The 17,279-nt window shown below is 42.5% G+C and overlaps 1 protein-coding gene across 7 annotated transcripts in view; it reads left to right on the top strand.

Annotated features, from left to right (window-relative positions):
- The window catches only part of LOC131131959 (GRAM domain-containing protein 2A-like), a 43,081-nt gene extending 35,528 nt beyond the window's left edge, over positions 1 to 7,553 (top strand). For 2 of the 7 annotated variants that reach the window (XM_058077094.1, XM_058077061.1), the window contains 4 exons: positions 962 to 1,055; positions 3,483 to 3,529; positions 5,850 to 5,954; positions 6,359 to 7,542. In XM_058077094.1, coding sequence (XP_057933077.1) covers positions 962 to 1,055; positions 3,483 to 3,529; positions 5,850 to 5,954; positions 6,359 to 6,456 — 344 coding nt within the window. In that variant the 3' untranslated portion in view covers positions 6,457 to 7,542. Of the gene's footprint in view, positions 1 to 961; positions 1,056 to 3,482; positions 3,569 to 5,849; positions 5,955 to 6,358 lie in introns of those variants that run through there. The other 5 variants (XM_058077044.1, XM_058077085.1, XM_058077053.1 and 2 more) reach the window with 5 other exon arrangements.
- The last annotated feature ends 9,726 nt before the right edge of the window (positions 7,554 to 17,279 follow it).

Raw genomic sequence — 17,279 nt, 5'->3', positions numbered from 1 at the left:
AAAATAATGTGTAAAATAATCATAATTCATAATATTGTTATTATGAGCATATTATACAACTTTAATAGGGCTACCAAGATAGTTGACTAATTGTGATTATGTCGACTGTAAAAATACGATTGTGTTAGTATAGTTAGTATATACTTTATCCAGCCGCACGATGGGCAGTGGTTAGCATGGAGGCCACACAGTCAGGAGATCGGGAAGACCTGGGTTCAATTGCCCGCTTGGGTATCTCACTCCAAATTGTCCGTAGGTATGAATGTGAGTGTGAATGGTTGTTTGTCTATATGTGCCCTGTGATTGGCTGGCCACCAGTCCAGGGTGGACCCCGCCTCTGCCTAAAGACAGCTGGGATAGGCAGTATAGAAAATGAATGGACCTTAAACACTTTAAAATAATATTAACATGAATCTGATTTGACTATCGTAATCTCCATGCATTCTGTGTTATTGTTGTCTTATTTTGCTGCCTTTTTAACATCATAGACTACAGATGAAAAATAGCCTCTTGGCTAATTGTGGCTTTTTGAAACTTATGTATTAGCATGTGTTTTATGAAATTGGTTTGTCCCCTACAAATAAACAAATCTAATATATATCTAATATGGACTAATATATCTAATATATGCCCAATCAATGCAATTCAATCCATATACTGTATTAGCGACCGAACGAGTGACTTCCAATATCATCTGACAAACATGTGTCACTTAAAATACTATATACGAAAAGTAAAAAGTTGCCAATCATAATATTGTTGTACAATTCCAATGCAACAAATGTAACAAAGATATCCCGTTCCCAGACAGACAATAGTTTAACAATACAGTATTCACATCCATAAAAAAACTACAGGTAATGTATGTGTTTATTGTGGCAGAGCTCTTGGCATGTTTCTCTACTAGTCATCCATGCTGCCGTACGTGTATAATTGCTGAGCGTGTGTGTGTGTGTCACAGAGCGAGCTTTGCAGACGGACAAAGGCCTTTTATCAGAGCCAGTGGCAGAGCTTGGCCAGATGGAATACCAGCTGCTTAAGTTCTTCACTCTGCTGTGAGTGTGCACGGAACACACACACACACACACACACACACATCCATGCTCGGCAACACATTATTATGATTATCATTATGATTGCTGAGTATGACAGATACAGTTCTTGATTGGCGCTAACATGCAAACATAAATCAGCTTGTAGTTATTTTCAATTCATGACTTCAAAATACAATTTGTTCGCTTTCTGTGTTCATTTTTGAATTATAGAGAAGATAATATTATGTACATACGTAATATCATAATATGTGGAATAATGCATATATAGTTTATTCAATGATTCAGTTTATTCAATTTAAAATTACATTAGAAATTGTATCTGTAACTGAGAAGATCAAAAATATGAATCAAAAGTACAAAAAAGCCCCTGGAAAGAACGGTGAATGATTGGGGAGGGCAACCATTTGGCTATATATTCTGTAGAAGATGAATATTTTTTTTATAGTTTTGTCTTTAATTCATAAAGGCTTCATTAACGGGCTTTGCTGCCAGAGTTTTAATGTTTTTTAAAGTTTTTGTTGGGAACATTACCGACCATTACTCGTGTCAGCACCTGGAATGACTCTGCTGAGAACCCTGTGGCAACTCTGTCTTAATTCAGGACAAGTGAGGTCTGAACTCACTACATCAACAAACTGTAAGGCGTTGACAGCCGTTACAAGGCTAGCTAGCAAGCTGGTGGCTAGCTAGCTGGTGGCTGCTTTTACCCTCCATAACATCTCTGAACATTCGTGGGGACATTCCGGGCTGTAACATCGAGTGGTGGGAGACTATATTCACTATAACAGCGAACCCTAAATATCAAAGACAGTCGTAAGAGGTGTTGCCTGGCAACCACAACTATGCGGAGATCCAAGGGGATGTTTCCCAAAATGACCAGACCAAGTAGAGTAACAAACCATTGTGCCACTCTAATTGACAATATATTCACCAATGACTTTGATAACAAAACCACTAGTGGCCTGCTAATCAAAGACATCAGTGATCATCTTCCAGTGTTCACAATTTATAACCATCATTACAACAAACGACCAATGGAGGCTACAAAGACTGTCCAAAGACTACGTTCAGAGGACAGAGTCAACGCTTTCAAGAAGGATCTAGAAGAACAAATTTGGGAGTGTGTGTCCAGTGCCAAACACGTGGATGAAGCATATGAACACTTTCTACATACTTATATGAAGCTGTACGATAAGAACTGTCCCTGGAGATAAAAGTCAAAGAAGCAAAAGAAAAACAACCAGCCATGGATGACAAAAGGCCTTACTAATGCTTGCAAGAAGAAGAACACACTATAAAAGGAAATTCATCGTTCAACAGACTAAAGAATCAGAAAGAACATACAATACTTATAAAAATAAGTTGACTACAATCCTAGGTGTGCGAAAGAAGGAATATTACAGCCAACTACTAGACAAGCACAAAAACAATATTGGAGCAATCTGGGGCACACTAAATAGTATTATCAGGAAAAGTAACAAGAAGACAGACTAGCCTAATTATTTCATGGTGGGAAACACCTCTAATGATGATATGGATGAGACAGTTGAAAAGTTCAATAACTACTTTGTCAATATTGGTCCCAAACTAGAAGAAGGGATTCCGAAACAAAGGACAACCGAGGAAAGGAATGAAACAAAAGGAATCCTAATTCTATGTTTCTGACCGATGTAACTAAAAAGGAAATCATATAAATTGTTCAAAATTGTAAAGCAAAAACATCAACTGATTGTAATGGAATCGAACAATGTAGTCAACGAGAGCATAGAACCGCTTATGTACATCAGTAATTTATTTTACATCTAAGGTTGTACCAATTTTTAAAAACGGTGACAAACACCAATTTACAAACTATCGGCCAGTCTCCTTACTACCACAATTCTTCAAAATTATTGAGAAGCTACTCAACAATAGGCTGGATACATTTATTAATGAGAAGGAATTACTATCAGGATGTCAGTATGGATACAGAGCTAACACAAAAAAATTATATTAGGAAAGCAGGAAGTGAACAAATGTAACAGTTAGTGATTGTAAAAGTACCAGATGGAGGGGTAGGATTTAATAAGCTTTGCTTCTTCCTACTCCTTTTGGACATGTGGAACTGGTAACTGATTATGGGATGCACTCAATTGGAATCTGATGCATGTTCAAGTGAAATAAAAAAACACATTGCCACATTTTCTTTTCTGTGTTTGAATACACAAGAGACTTCCTCCCTTAAGAAGTACCAAGTACCTTTTACTATGGGTATATTTTAAATAATTGATTTTGTACTTATATCATACAAGAAGATGCGTGTATTATGCATTGCCGACGCTATGGAAATAACACGACTGTGGTCAATAACAAGCTTTTTATTGCAAAACAATAAATGTCGGCCGAAACCACGGCAGTAACAACAATCGCAACATTGCTTCTTCTTAGGTTCCCTGACCACAACACGCCTGATGCATTCACGGCCACCCGGAACGGTCAGACACTGGAGCACAACATGTCAACAGGAGCACGATGTCAGGATATTAGTATAGCACTTTTACTTGAATACCATATTTTGCTGCAGTATGAAAACATCACCAGCCAATACTTGAAATGAGCAAGTCTACTGAAGCCTCCTGATGTTTACTATGTGGCATTACATCACTTCTGTCTACAACCGCTGTAATGCAAAGTTGGCAACAAGAGAATGTATTATTTTTAACTTTCTTTAACCCTTTAGGCGTTTTTTTTCTTTTACTTTTGACGTTACTCTTTGAAAAGCTTGAGCATGGTTAGAGATAAAGATACTGTACATTAGAAAGTTAGGGACTCATCTAGTGTGCATATTATGATGTCACCAGGCTCAGTATATCATCCGTATCACCAAAACGTCTGATCCACTGCTGATACTCTTCCTCATATGTCAAACATACTCAGGCTTCATCATTGACTGTCGCTGTTGCCGCTGTTGCAGCTTTCATATACCCAACTTTGGGTCTACCATTGGGGGGGTTAAAATGATTGCCTGTTTGTAATGATGTGATTCTATTCGGTAGGTTATGTTGGCTGGATCTGGTTTTTGGGGGTCGATGACCCCCATATCGCCCTGTGCAAATTATGCGCCTGTATTCATCTATCTATTACTCCGGTGAAATGATTATAATCCATTCAGGTATTCTCTGATCTAATCCACCAATTAGCATCAACCTTCGGCTGGTTTGGCTGGAGGTCAGTTGTAAAACTGCTTTTAAGAAAAATATAGTCAACAAGGCTGACAGATCATTTCCCGATTTGCCAAGTTGGCATGAATCACCAACTTCACACAGCTCGTGAAAAATAATGAAAGATAAATTCTCAACGATCACATACAACACCAGACTTACGTATTCATGTTTAAAGAAAATGCTCATTGACGCTCTATGATTGGCCATTCACACACGGCGACTGCCTCTTCCGAGTTAAGACCTAGTTCAAGTTCAAGACAGCTTGTGTTGTGTTGGTCTCACTGCCTCCTCATTATTAGATTTTCTTCAACTCATCTCTCTTTTGGTTTGTATGTCAAGTTACTTGGTAAACTTGTCTCATAATGTACGGTGCATTTGACCAGACGGCTGACTAGTGGCTGTCAGTGCATCAGGGTAGCATGACAGCTTTTCTTTTTTTTTTTTCTTTTTCTTTCTCACGCCCGAAGACAGCTGGGCTAGGCTGCAGCACCCCCACAACCCTCGTGAGGATAAACTTTAGAAAATGAATGTATTTTTGTCTTATTCCATGACATCATCATAAAACAGTCATGCTCCTTACAATATAAGAATTTTGTTCATTTTTAGTTGGCCGTCCACATACATTGGTAATGGATTGACTGTCGCATTGACTGGCCACAACATTAGGTACACCTGCACAGTTGCCGCATCAAACACTGGATGGCTATGTTCAAATATTACACCTTTCTCAGTATGGACGTTGCAATCTTACACTGGTTTCATTTGCGGTGTTATATTTGTTTTTTGATTTAAAAAAAAAGTGAAAAGGGTGACAATATTTTCATCTTTCATAGTGGAAATGTGGTATTTACATGTTTTTTTGCGGGACGACCATATTCCAGGCACTGTGTTTCTCTCAAACCAATGTTGATGCACAGTGTGTCTGACATGAATGCACCTTTCCAGGCGAGAGTGAGCTGCTTCTGGCAGTTTGGCGAATATTTCATGTTCACAGAAATAGTTTCGTGCGAAATGCCGTGCGACAGATGAAAATAATGTTCTTGTTCCAATAACTTCTACCTGAGCTGGCCTCGTAAACAGAGAAGCAGAGCTTGGTGGGAGCGGGGGGAAACCGAGCTTGGGCAGGGGCTGAGAGTGTATCCTGCCTACAGCCACGGCCATAAGGAAGCCCACTCTTCTGTGACAAGGAACGGTTTTGCAACGCCCTCTGAAACCAAACGCTCAGCGCCATCCCAAAGTTCTTTCAGGGCTCACTTCCAAATGTGCAAACCTCATTATCTGAAACTTTGGCATTGTTCAACAGAAGACTACAACATTCTAACTTATAGGTCAGAAAAAGGGAAAAAGCATAGTAGGTCACCTTTAAACTTGGCCCACAAATGTAGTTTAGATTAAAGTTACAGAAGTCTGCCGTGTTAAGCATTGACTACTATTGGCACCATATTTGATGAAATGGCTTGTTCAATTCAGCAATGTTGCTTGTCGCAATTTTGAAAAGGTCTTCTCGTAGTCGTGATAGTTTCAGAGTGTTTTTCCTGAAACATGATCCTTTCCCAATTTCATTTAGTAAATGGTTGGCTTGTCTCTGCAGGATTATTCTCCTCATCCTGTCATCGTGCTACCTGGCTTTCCGTGTCTGCAGTCTGGAGCAGCAGCTCTCCTTTCTCAGCAACCCACATTTGCCCCTCAGAGAGAGGTCACTATTAATCATTTCTTGAAAAAATGTGTGTAATTTGTATGTTTGAGTATGCACAGTGTACAGCAATCACAGCCTCGTAAATTCCTGAATGTTTAAATTATTGTATTTATATTATATTTTATAATTAATTTTGTTTTAACTTTATCAATTAATTTATGTATTTATTTTTGGCATGGCACACTCAGAAAATATAAAAACAAAACACATCTTTTTTTTTAAACTTAACATAAAGTTAACGTCATTTTTGAAAAAATAGCTTGGGGAAAAGTAATAATGTTATAATAATGGGATTAAAGAGAAGAAAATTACGAATTTTCCGATGAGAAGAAAACCGGAATAGTAAATAAAAAAAACAGCTGTAGTTTTACAAGAATAAAATGTGTTGCTTTTCTGCTGTCCAGGTAGCCTTGGCTTGTTCTGGCTGCTGTTCATTCTTCCCTCACACAGATCCGGGATCAGGTCAACTCATCAAGCCTTTACTCCATGGGACTGGCGGTGACTTTGAGACTATGCAAACAGAATCCTTATTTGTGTTGTTTAGACAGAGCACATGACTCTTTGTTGTTGTTTTTGTCAGAGCTACTTTTACAGAATGAAAATGGCTACCCATTTTTCCGACATTCATTTTCATGGCTTATTTCAACCAACACATGCTGAATATGGTTGTTTTACATTAGCAAGAACTTTAGCAAACTGCTGGTATCCACAAGGCACATTTCAGAATATATTTCAGAATGAATTTCTTACTATTGTTCTCACATTATCAACTGAAAACCTGAATGAGAAGCAGTCTTGGGGGGCCTCATGTGGTCTTCGAGAACACTGTGTCGGTAATCTCTGTCAACCCTCACGTTTTTCCCAAGAAACTGGTGCGCTCCTGATTTAATAGTTTTGTATATTTTAACTTTCCCCTAATTTTCCATATTTTCTGGATTATTGCATTTTTTTGCAAATGCAAATGTTGACAGTTTTGCTCCAAGTTGACGTCAGGTGGCCATTTCCTTTCACTTTCATTTCAAGTGCACTAAACCAAATAAGCCGTTGCCACGACGGCACTGACTAAAGCACTTTAAAAATATGTCCATATAATAAATCGAATCAATCAAATGAATTTTAGATGTTTGTGTTATTTTGTAACACAGGTACGTTGTCATATTCAAAAGTATTTATGCAATGAAGGAGGCATGGTTGCGTCATTCGACTGAAGGAAATAATTGTGTGACTGTAATATACTGGAGCAATTTCACACCATTTGTGTGTTAGTCATAATGTGAATTCAATTACTAGGTAATAAGCTAGTACTTTCTATTTATAGATGTAGTGATCTGGGTTGAGAATGGTTTATACATTTCAATTGAACATAACAACAAAATGATATATACACAATATGTTGAAGGAGGCATTGATTTATATATTTGTTGAAAGTGGCATTGATTTTTTGTCTTGTTTAGCTGTGAATTCTCTGTTGATTAAATTAGACACAGTATTATCAAGGAATTGTTGCTGTGTGTTTTCATTCAGGAGTACTTGGTTTGAATGAATACAATAATTTAATGATTCTATTAAAGTTCATATACAACGGATATGCTATCTATGCAGTATATACGCAGACACATACTGTATACATATGCTCTATTGAGAATAGACTGATTCGGTATTCATAGCCCCAAAAAGTAATTGATTTTGTGGAAAAAAAAAGCGGTGCTCCTCAGCCACGAGAACCTGCTGCACATATGAGGGGATGCAAAGCTGCATCAGGCACACTTGGAATGAGCCTCCTGGGACCTTCCGCTGGCTCACTATGAGCCGCAGTAACATCCTTTGCTCACAATTTTTTTCAGGGTGAATAAAGTGCATTTTCGAACAATGGTTGTGTGTGCCAAGCAATACAGCACATCACACTAAATGTGCTCCATAAGTACAAAAACGCTCTTCAGAGGCCTTCTCTGAGCGAGTGGAGTGCTATTTAGGACGTGGCACACATGTGCCATATATGGAGAAAATTTTGACCACAAAGCCTATAGGTTGCTTGAAATGCATTATCACAGCGATCACTTTATTATCACTTTGTCTCATTTTCGCTCTAACTCCACAGCGGTGCTTCTCAGCCACGTGAAACTGTTGCACATATAATGGGATGCAAAGATGTGTCAGGCACACTTGGAATGAGCCTCCTGGCACCTTCTGCTGGATTGCAGTGGCCCACCGTAACGTCGTCTGCCTTGCAATTTTTTTCAGAGCGAAAACAGTGAATTTGCTGTCATCCTTCCCTCAAAGAAACAGTAACTGTCTTATACATATACACGCACATACTGTATATATATATATATATATATGTACACACACCCACTAAATACACTTTATCAATATATTGCGGGAAAAAAGCAACACTGATACATTGAATCAGTTCTCATGTCTTCGTGCAGCAGTGCCCTACTACAGGGGAGAGAAAGAGAGACAAGTTAGTAACAAGTCAGTAGTTGAAAAAGCTGAAAGTAATACTATGACTGAGTATAACATAACAGCCTCTAGCAGGCTATTCATGTAACAGTGGGGGGGGGGGGGGGGGTATAATGTTCCATCACATAAGTGACAAGAAGTTTCAGGTATTGGGTAAACATGACAATATATGAATGGTGTATACAGAACAAGGAGGTTCCGAGGATGAGGAGGTTTAATTTTCTACTTGAGGTGCTTGTAAGACCCCAACCAGGATGCCAACACATACCGTTCAGAGATGATAACGACACAGTAATTCTGACTAATGTATGTACCTACTACATATAATAAAGTGGCATCTTTTGGTTGGGGTTAAAGCAGGCTCCTTAACATTTTTTGGCAGCCCATGAGCAGAGGTATAGCACACCTAGCCTTCAGATCACAAGCACGGACTACTTACGTATGGGAGACGGCGTGGATGGATGGAGAAGAGGAGAGAAATGTTCATTGGGGACGAGATGACATGACTGAAAAAGAATGTTCAGCATGTGAAGTTAAGACCAGGACCTACAAAGATGTTAAGATACAGTACACCGGACTGTGGTAACTGTAGTAAGAATGCAGAAGACCTGACTGAATGCAAGACGCGGTTGAGAAATGTGATCAATCAGTGTCTGCTTGCCAGTTGTTGCCTTGCCGATGAACTGAAACAACTCCAGTATAGACTTCTTACCTTTTGAAAGAAGGTCCTCGTTGAAGTCACCACAAACAACAACGGGGTGGCTATCCATCACTGCCAAGGTGTCCAAGAGGCATTTCTTCCAAATTAGGAAGAAATGTGCCGAGACTCAAGTTTGGTGGCCGATAAACCGTAGCCACCACAGCCGTGATCGGCACCATGACTTTAACAACTAAAAATTCAAGGACTGGCACATTCTGAAAAAACCGAAGGGGCTGGCCTTGGATTTCCCTCTGGTAGTAGGCTGCAACTCCGCCTCCCTCTTTTGCAGCCATGTCTGGCCTGTTTGAGGAGGAAACGCGTCTGTTCCGTACAAAAACAGCGTAGCTGAAAGTGCAGAGAGAAGGAACCAGACAAATAGGTTTCCGTGAGACAAAGCACGTCAGGCAGTCTCAGCTCATGATGAGACTTGATGTCCTCGATTTGAGATGCGAGACCCTCTGTGTTATGGTGGACAATCTTCAAAGTCGCGCAAAGTGCAACAGCGGTCTGACAGACAAGAAGGAAGCAACATGCTGTCCATTGCCAAAGCAATGGTGGGATCAGCATATATTTTCTTCTCATCCAAGTCAATGATCTTCAGTCGCTGGAGAGAGGTCGTGCGACTTAGAGCGACGTAGGCCATTCCGGGTTCAAACACGTGCTTCAGAGATACGACCACAGAAGATAGCGTCCTGCCTTGCACTTTGTGTGTTTGCCCGGGAATTGCCGCCTCACCAGTCCACCAATGCTTAAACTTTACTCTGAATTTTCTATGTAGGCCAAGTGATCCCCGGATCCCTGAGGTTTCTTCCAAAATTTCCAGCCTGCTCCAAGATTGTCCAAAGAAATGCCAAGAAAAGTAACAGCGGCCTGTGGTCCACGGAAAATGTTCATGATGGTCCCAAAGGTGCCGTTCACGAGACCATCCTCAATGTCCAAGTTCGTGATGATCATGACTCGCATTCCTACAGCGGCTTGCAGGTTGTCGGGCAGATCTCTTTTCCTCCCGGTTATCATATGTTTGACATGACCAATTGTCCAGTCGGGGGGGTCTTTTCTGTAGTTTTCTGCCGGAATGTAACCATATTCATTTTCAAGGCTGCCACAGTTGCACGGTTGTGTTCGTCAACCTCCTTATTGGTTGCAAAAATGTGGAGCGTACTGGTGTGACACTGCGATGTTGCAACAGTAGCCTGCTGCAGCAAGGCTCTGTCACTTTCATATAAGGGCTCCTCCTTCCGCTTTTCCCCTTACCCTGTTCAAAAGCTGAGCAGAGGTCAGGTCCTCCTTCTGTCGCATGATCTCTGTAAGTCGGACCAACTGAAAGTTGGTCCAGAGGTCAAGGACATTATCCTCATACACACAGAGAGGTTTGGCCCTTCCAAGAGGTGGCTGCTGGTAAAAGTCCCCAACTGCAAGCACAGATATCCCTCTAAAGGGCTTCCGGTTGCCCTTGATTTGCTGGAACCGCCAGTGGACATACGCAAAAAGATCCTTAGAGACCATTGATATTTCATCAATGATTAAAATCTCCACGTTGGAAAGACTCACCCGCAAGGTGTCCAGCGCGTTGCCGAGTACTTGATATGGAGGCCTCAAACTTCTTGGGAGCTTCAAAACAGAGTGAAGCGTTTTACCAGAAATGTTGAATGCAGCTGTGCCAGTAAATGACGTCAGCAGAATCGTAGGCTGAGACAAATCCGCATCGGCACGGATGCCGGGGAGCTGACAAAAAATCTTGGTGGCCTCCTGGTAAATGCACTTGATGACATGCGACTAACCACATCCAGCTCCCCCTGAGATGAAAAATGAAAGGGCTCAAGGTCGTGATCAGAAACGCACTGCAAACACCAGTCGCATATGGCATAGAAGACGGAAGCCTGCACATCCTCCTCACAAAGGGTGCTTCCAAGGCCGGCAGCGCTGGGGCGCCGGAAAGGTCAGCCTGATAGGCAGGAACGTCATCCTGCTTATCCCGCTCGTCCGCTGCGTTTGGCATCATGGCCTTCAGGGCAAAAGACATTCCAGGTGCTCTGCTTCCACCTCTGGTGCAAAAGCGTTCCATGCATTAAGAGCTGGACCCTCCTGTTGGAGTCGCTCCAAAGCCTTGTCCAGTTTTTTCGCTTGGCCCTCAAACGGCTTCATTTTCTCATCAACCATGGCCTTTGCCGGGCCTAGTCTTGACCGTCCGTCCAGGGAGAAAGACTCATAAGTTGGGTGGGAGTCGCTGATCAACTCGTGGTCCGTCCTGTGGGGCAAGTAGAGTTTGAGAAGGGCCCTGAAATATTTTTCAGGAAACTTTGTCATGGAAAACCGTGTGTATCTTATGACGGCAGGTTTTCCCCTGGTCCTCTTCTTCTTGTTGAAAATGGGAAAGGCATTTGGCCCTTCTCTATGGTGACCGTAGACCACCCGGTAATCAGACGCAAACTCTGCCAGACACATATACTCAAACGCCTGCGTAGGTGGTCTGTTGGCATACTTTTCTGGCAAACTTGACATCCACACTTCAGCTGAATCTGGGTGCATGGTCATGAGCCGACTCATGGGCAGACTCATTAGCAGACCATCCTCGTCAGTTTGGAGGAAAACCACATTACGTGAGGACTTCTTCAGGGGCAAACTGCAAGTTCGTGCCACTGCTTCCTGAGCACTTACCTCTCTGTGCTTTGACTATGCCTGCATGATCTTTTGCATCTCCTCCTTCTGGTTGACGTCAGACTTTTGCACGTCCTTGAGGAACTCTGTCATCTCTGACATCTTGGAGATGTATGGCATCATGTACATGATGCAGCTGATATCATCCAAAACATACTGGATTTTGCCGTTCCACACCCGCAGAAGATGGGGGTTGTAGGCATTAGTCCAACTTTCTTGCGGTGTACGCTTCAAGTGGACAGCCATCCCAGTACTGAGGTTCTCAACTTTGTGCTTATACTGACCCAGGGTCAGCTGGCACACGTTGAGCGGGTCCATCAAATCCTCCAGAACCCATGTGTCCATAAGCCTGTCTCTTACGAGTTTCAGCTTTCAGCTTCTTCACCAACTTGGTTCTTTTGGCACGGCTGTCCTCCTTCCGTCTCTTCTTGTTGGGGTCATCATTTTCCTCTTCATCATCACAGGTCGGGCGCATGACCGTGACTGGATTGCTGCGGAGAATCTCACATTTAGTGTCCCAGTCCAGATCTCAAAAGTTACCCTCCTGTTGGCCTTGCTGTGCTTTTATCACTGCAGTGACTTCAGGCCATCTAATTTCCGCCACAGAAAAAGGTAAGAAAAAAAGTCGTCTTCCCCATCTGCCTGGCCATCGCGTGAAGGTCCCGGTGAGCTTTCTCCCAGTATGCTTCCCTGCTCTGTATGAGCCGCTCCAACGCCTCCTTGTGTCCTCCAGTTCAAAATATTCCTCCCATCCGCAGTATGAGGTTTTCCCTTCCGTGCCTGAATAGACATGCTGTTATTGGCCATGTATGTTTCAATGAAAAATTGAGGAAAAGGTAGCCCTGATCATCAGCAAAGCGTGGATCCACGGAAAACAATCTGGTGTTGAAGTAAGAACTTGGTGATACTTCAATGTTCCTTTCCTCATCCATCGTGTTCTTTCCCGTTGGGAACAGAACAGGAAAGGCCATGGCCTCCAGTTGCGGCACAGCAAAAAATCCAACAGGCTTGTTTTGTTGGGCAGGAGCAATGCTGAATATCCCATCCCCAAATGAAAGACTTTCCTGTGCAATGTCAAGCGGCTGCATGCATGTATCGAGCATGAGGCCCGGCCGAAGTTCGGAACTTGGAACCCGGCCGAACTTGGGCATTGCTGGCCTCTTGCTGCAAGGACAATGACGGCGGATGCCTCCTCTTCCCCTTCAAGGACACTTTCAGCTGCTGCACTCACACATCCCTGTACTGTGGATGAGTGTGTATCAGCGTGCTGAGCCCTGCTATGGCATTCGCCATATTTACCGTACAAAAATGCTGACATCCTTTATACCGAATATATCTCTTCAGCTTTACCTGCAGCAGTTGAGCTTCGCTACGTGGCCTCGGTAGTGAGTTCACTGCTGCTTCCATTTCTGACGGAACGCACACTACTGAGCCATGAACAGCTGCCTTCCTTTGGGCAATGCTACAGTTTTTGCAAAAGGTATATTTTTTTGCTATCAGCTGTCTCTCGAGTACATTTAAATCGGACAGCTCTTGGGGAATGGGTGCCAGATTGCTGGATCCTGCACATTGTTGGCTGAATGCCGAGTTATAGTCATGTATTTAGTCTTTACTTGAAGCACGCATTGTAATTTGTGCCGAATACGCTGCCTGGTAAGACGGTTCTTTTCACAACGCTGAACATGATGTAGTCTTAAATTAGAATGTCTATTAGTATCGCTCACATATTTCTTATTTTGGAAATAAGGATTGTTTCTATACTTCTGCATCCATGTTTTCATGAAAATAGCCCATCTTTCCTTAAAACCTGGATGGTTGCGGTATTTATCTCTTAGATACACCTTATATCTTGCCTGAAAAGCTGGATCCCGGTGACACCTCTCCCATTGTCTTGCCTGAAAAGCTGGATCCCGGTGATACCTGTCGCTCAGGTATAGCTTTTTTCTCACCTGAATATCGGGATGCAGGTGATACCCTTCCCTGAGATACAGCTTCTGTCGTTCAAAGCCAGATCAGATTGATACTTTTTCCTGATATATGCTGACATTAAAGTCTTTTTGGTCGTCTGACTTATTTTTCAGCAACGTGTGTCTTCTGGTTATTCTTAAAGGCACTATCGCACCTGTATCGCGTGGTAAAGCTGTTTAATTTTTGTTGACGGTAATTAGTGTCTGTTACATACTTGACCACTTCATTTGTGGACATTTTTTTTGATGGCGATCGGGTTGTTTTGAAGCTCCGTACGGTTTACATTGTTGGCACTTGAGTGCCCTTTTCATAGCGGTCCGTCGCCTCGTTTTACTCACTTTGGAAAAATCTGTTTATACATGGACGCATGGCGGTACTATCAGCTCCTCGTGATCTGTCGCAACACATTCTCTTATTGCTGCGTCTGTTACTTTGGTGGGCTCTGAAATTATTACGACATCCAACTGCACCTGTCTGTCAACTGCAATCTGTTCTAATCCAAAGGAAACCGGTACCAATTCGTTGTTTGCATCGGGGCTGTGATCCGAAAGGAGCTCATGCACATGGTCGACTAAGTCATCTTAGTGAGAAAATGTCATCATAATCGCAGTCCCATTTGGGTCTGGCAAACCTACTGCAGATCGACGTGCGAATCAAAAAAAACGTAGCATCCTGACCTGTCACGAAAAACCGCAACGCACTCTGGAGCCACAATCAGCAAAAGCATGAGTGACATCTTGTGAGAGGCGCTCAAGCCTGGCAAGTGGCAACAAATAAGGATCTATTCGGGAATTGTTGCGATCCCTTACCAAAGCAAATTTCTGGTCCAACTGTGTAAGTGTGTATGCATTGTCGTTGGTGTGAACTCTCTTTGGCATTTCCTCTTTGGTTAAATGATTGCTGATTAAAGGTAGTCCTAGCTCACATATTGTCCACGCATAGAGTGTGTCTCCATTTTCAAGAACTCTGTCAAGAACGTCTGCATCAAAATGAAACCCCTCAGCACGGTAGGCCAAGAACGTCAGTGCCATACACAGTGCACTGATTATTGCGAGTGCAATCGTCATACCTCAAATCCATCTGGGAGTGAGTGGCCAGGACAGTACGAATGCGTTGACCAGCTTCCGTGCCACAATCCTGAAATTTATTTGCCGTGTTAACATACATTTGTGTAATCATGTTAGTTTTTACCATAGAAAAGCTTACATTAAGCCTTGTTTTAGCAATGCAACTTTACAGTAGATCTAGTAGGCGTATTCATTTCCTGTGTTAAAATTACCTGGCTGGTCCCATCCAGGACAATGTGCAGTAGTGGCATTGAGGACTTTGCACAGATGTCTCTGTCTCTGGACAACAAGGCGGTGATGGTGTTGACGGCAACTCTACAGTATGCAGCGTCGCCTCAGTCTAAATGAGAAAGCAAAACTAACTTGAAAATGGCACACAAAACCAACAAAATACAACCTTTAATATAGTAACAAATATAGCGTGTGAATATGATTAAAATAGAAAAGGTTTGTTTTACCCAGCTAGCCCCATCCATGACAATGTGGATGGGACCAGCTGGGTGGGACACACGTCTCCTCTGTGACGACCACTGGCCCAGGACTGCAAGGCGGTGTTGGGGTGGAAGGTAGCTCCACACGATCTACACACACACACACACACACACACATTTCTGTCATGTCATTTTTCTACACCAACAAATATAGACTGCATATACTATAAAAATAAAAAAAGTGCATTTTACCCACCATGCAGCCCCTATGACAGTTATATATGCATATGCATAGTTACATATGCATAGTTGCATAGCATATGCGTATTTGCATATGCATACTTCTTGCCCAATTATTAGATTTTCATAAACAATCTTTGCAGAAAGTTGCTAATCATGGTCCTGTGTGGAACCATTGAACCAAGACAAACAAGGGATGACAGCTCTCCCACTCTCCTCTTGGAGGCTGGACGAAGGCGTTGACACTCTGCAGTCACCGTCTGACGTGGCACAGAAAAGAAGGAAATATTTCACATGCATAGCTTTTACAAAATAGAAAGTGCTGTACTTACAAGATTTAGATGTATTTGTGAATAACATACTACTTTCTATGAAGCTGCTAAAGTACTGCTAAAGTACCTTCTTGCCCTTGGGGATAACTGTGGAGGTCTCAGGGCTTGGAAGATGCCAGCTTGTCCATTGAAACCAGCATAGGCGGGCTGAACCACACAGGGTTCACAGGGATGTTGCACTGCAACAGGTCCTCCTGTCAAAAATTACCAAAATACATATTCTAAGACTTGAAACTATCACCATCCTAACATCGTTGCCATCAACTGAGACAAACCTGCTGCTTGCATCTTCGCGAACGTCACAAAAATGATGCAGCTGAGCAAATGTAGACATTTCAAAGTCTGCTGGCTTGTAACATCGGTCAACTGCAAAGTCGGTGAGTAGCTGCAGTTCCTTAATCCAGTCTAGCCACTACTGTGTGAGATGATTTGGAATCGTGTCATCCCCTCCGAGTTTCATCCTACATAGTAGCTCTTGCAAGATCTTTGCTGAGAGCACCACCGGAGCCAAGATCCCTAATGGATCGTAGATGGAGCTCACCACGGAGAGAATGTTTCTTCTGGTGGGTGATCTGTGTGGGATGACAATTCTTAATCTGAACTGATCAGACTCAACACACCATTGAACTCCCAAGGCTCTGTCCATAGGAAGTAAGTCTTTGTCCAGGTCAAGGTCTTTCACTTCACCTGCCCTTTCCTTATCAGGTATGGCTGCGAGCACCACTCTACTGTTGCTGATCCATTTAGTTAAATGGAAGCCTCCTTTCTGACAAATGATTTTCAGATTGTGGCATAGCAACATAGCTTTGTCCTCAGAGCTGACTGACTTGAGGCAGTCGTCCACATAAAAATGATGCAGTACTGTGTTAACTACTGAAGCATCAAACAGGTTCCTGTTGTCTTCAGCACATTTCCTGCATAGCATAGCTGGCGCAACTTGGTGATGAAGTAGCACCGAACAGTTGGACAACCATCTTGTAGTCCACCAGTGTCTGGCTGATGTCTCCGTCAAGCCACCATAGAAACCTAAGTAGGTCAGCATCTTCAGGTGGCACTCTAACTTGGTGGAACATGTCTTCTACGTCAGCCATTATAGCCACTGGTTCTTGGCAAAATCTTGTGAGGACTCCAATCAAGGTACTTGTGAGTGCTGGCCCCTGGAGAAGCTGTGCATTCAAAGATATTCCTTGATAAGAGGCGCCACAGTCAAATACAACATGAAGCTTGTGTTTTTTGGGGTGATACACACCATGGTGTGGAATGTACCAAACCCTTCCATCGTTACGACTTAAGTCCTCTTCAGCAACCTTTGTTGCATAGCCTTTGGAGATCATATCACTCATGAAGGTGATGTACTCCTTTCTAAAGAAAGACGGGATTCTTGAGGAATCCCATCTTTCTTCAAGTTCAATGCTCGCTGTTCTGCAACAGCATGGTTGTTAGGCATTTTAAGCTCTATATTTTTT

This window comes from Doryrhamphus excisus, chromosome 1 (genome assembly GCF_030265055.1).
Source record: "Doryrhamphus excisus isolate RoL2022-K1 chromosome 1, RoL_Dexc_1.0, whole genome shotgun sequence".
NCBI classification, from domain to species: domain Eukaryota; kingdom Metazoa; phylum Chordata; class Actinopteri; order Syngnathiformes; family Syngnathidae; genus Doryrhamphus; species Doryrhamphus excisus.
Note: the sequence above shows the minus strand (reverse complement) of the source record. Positions and strands in the feature narration are given on the sequence as shown.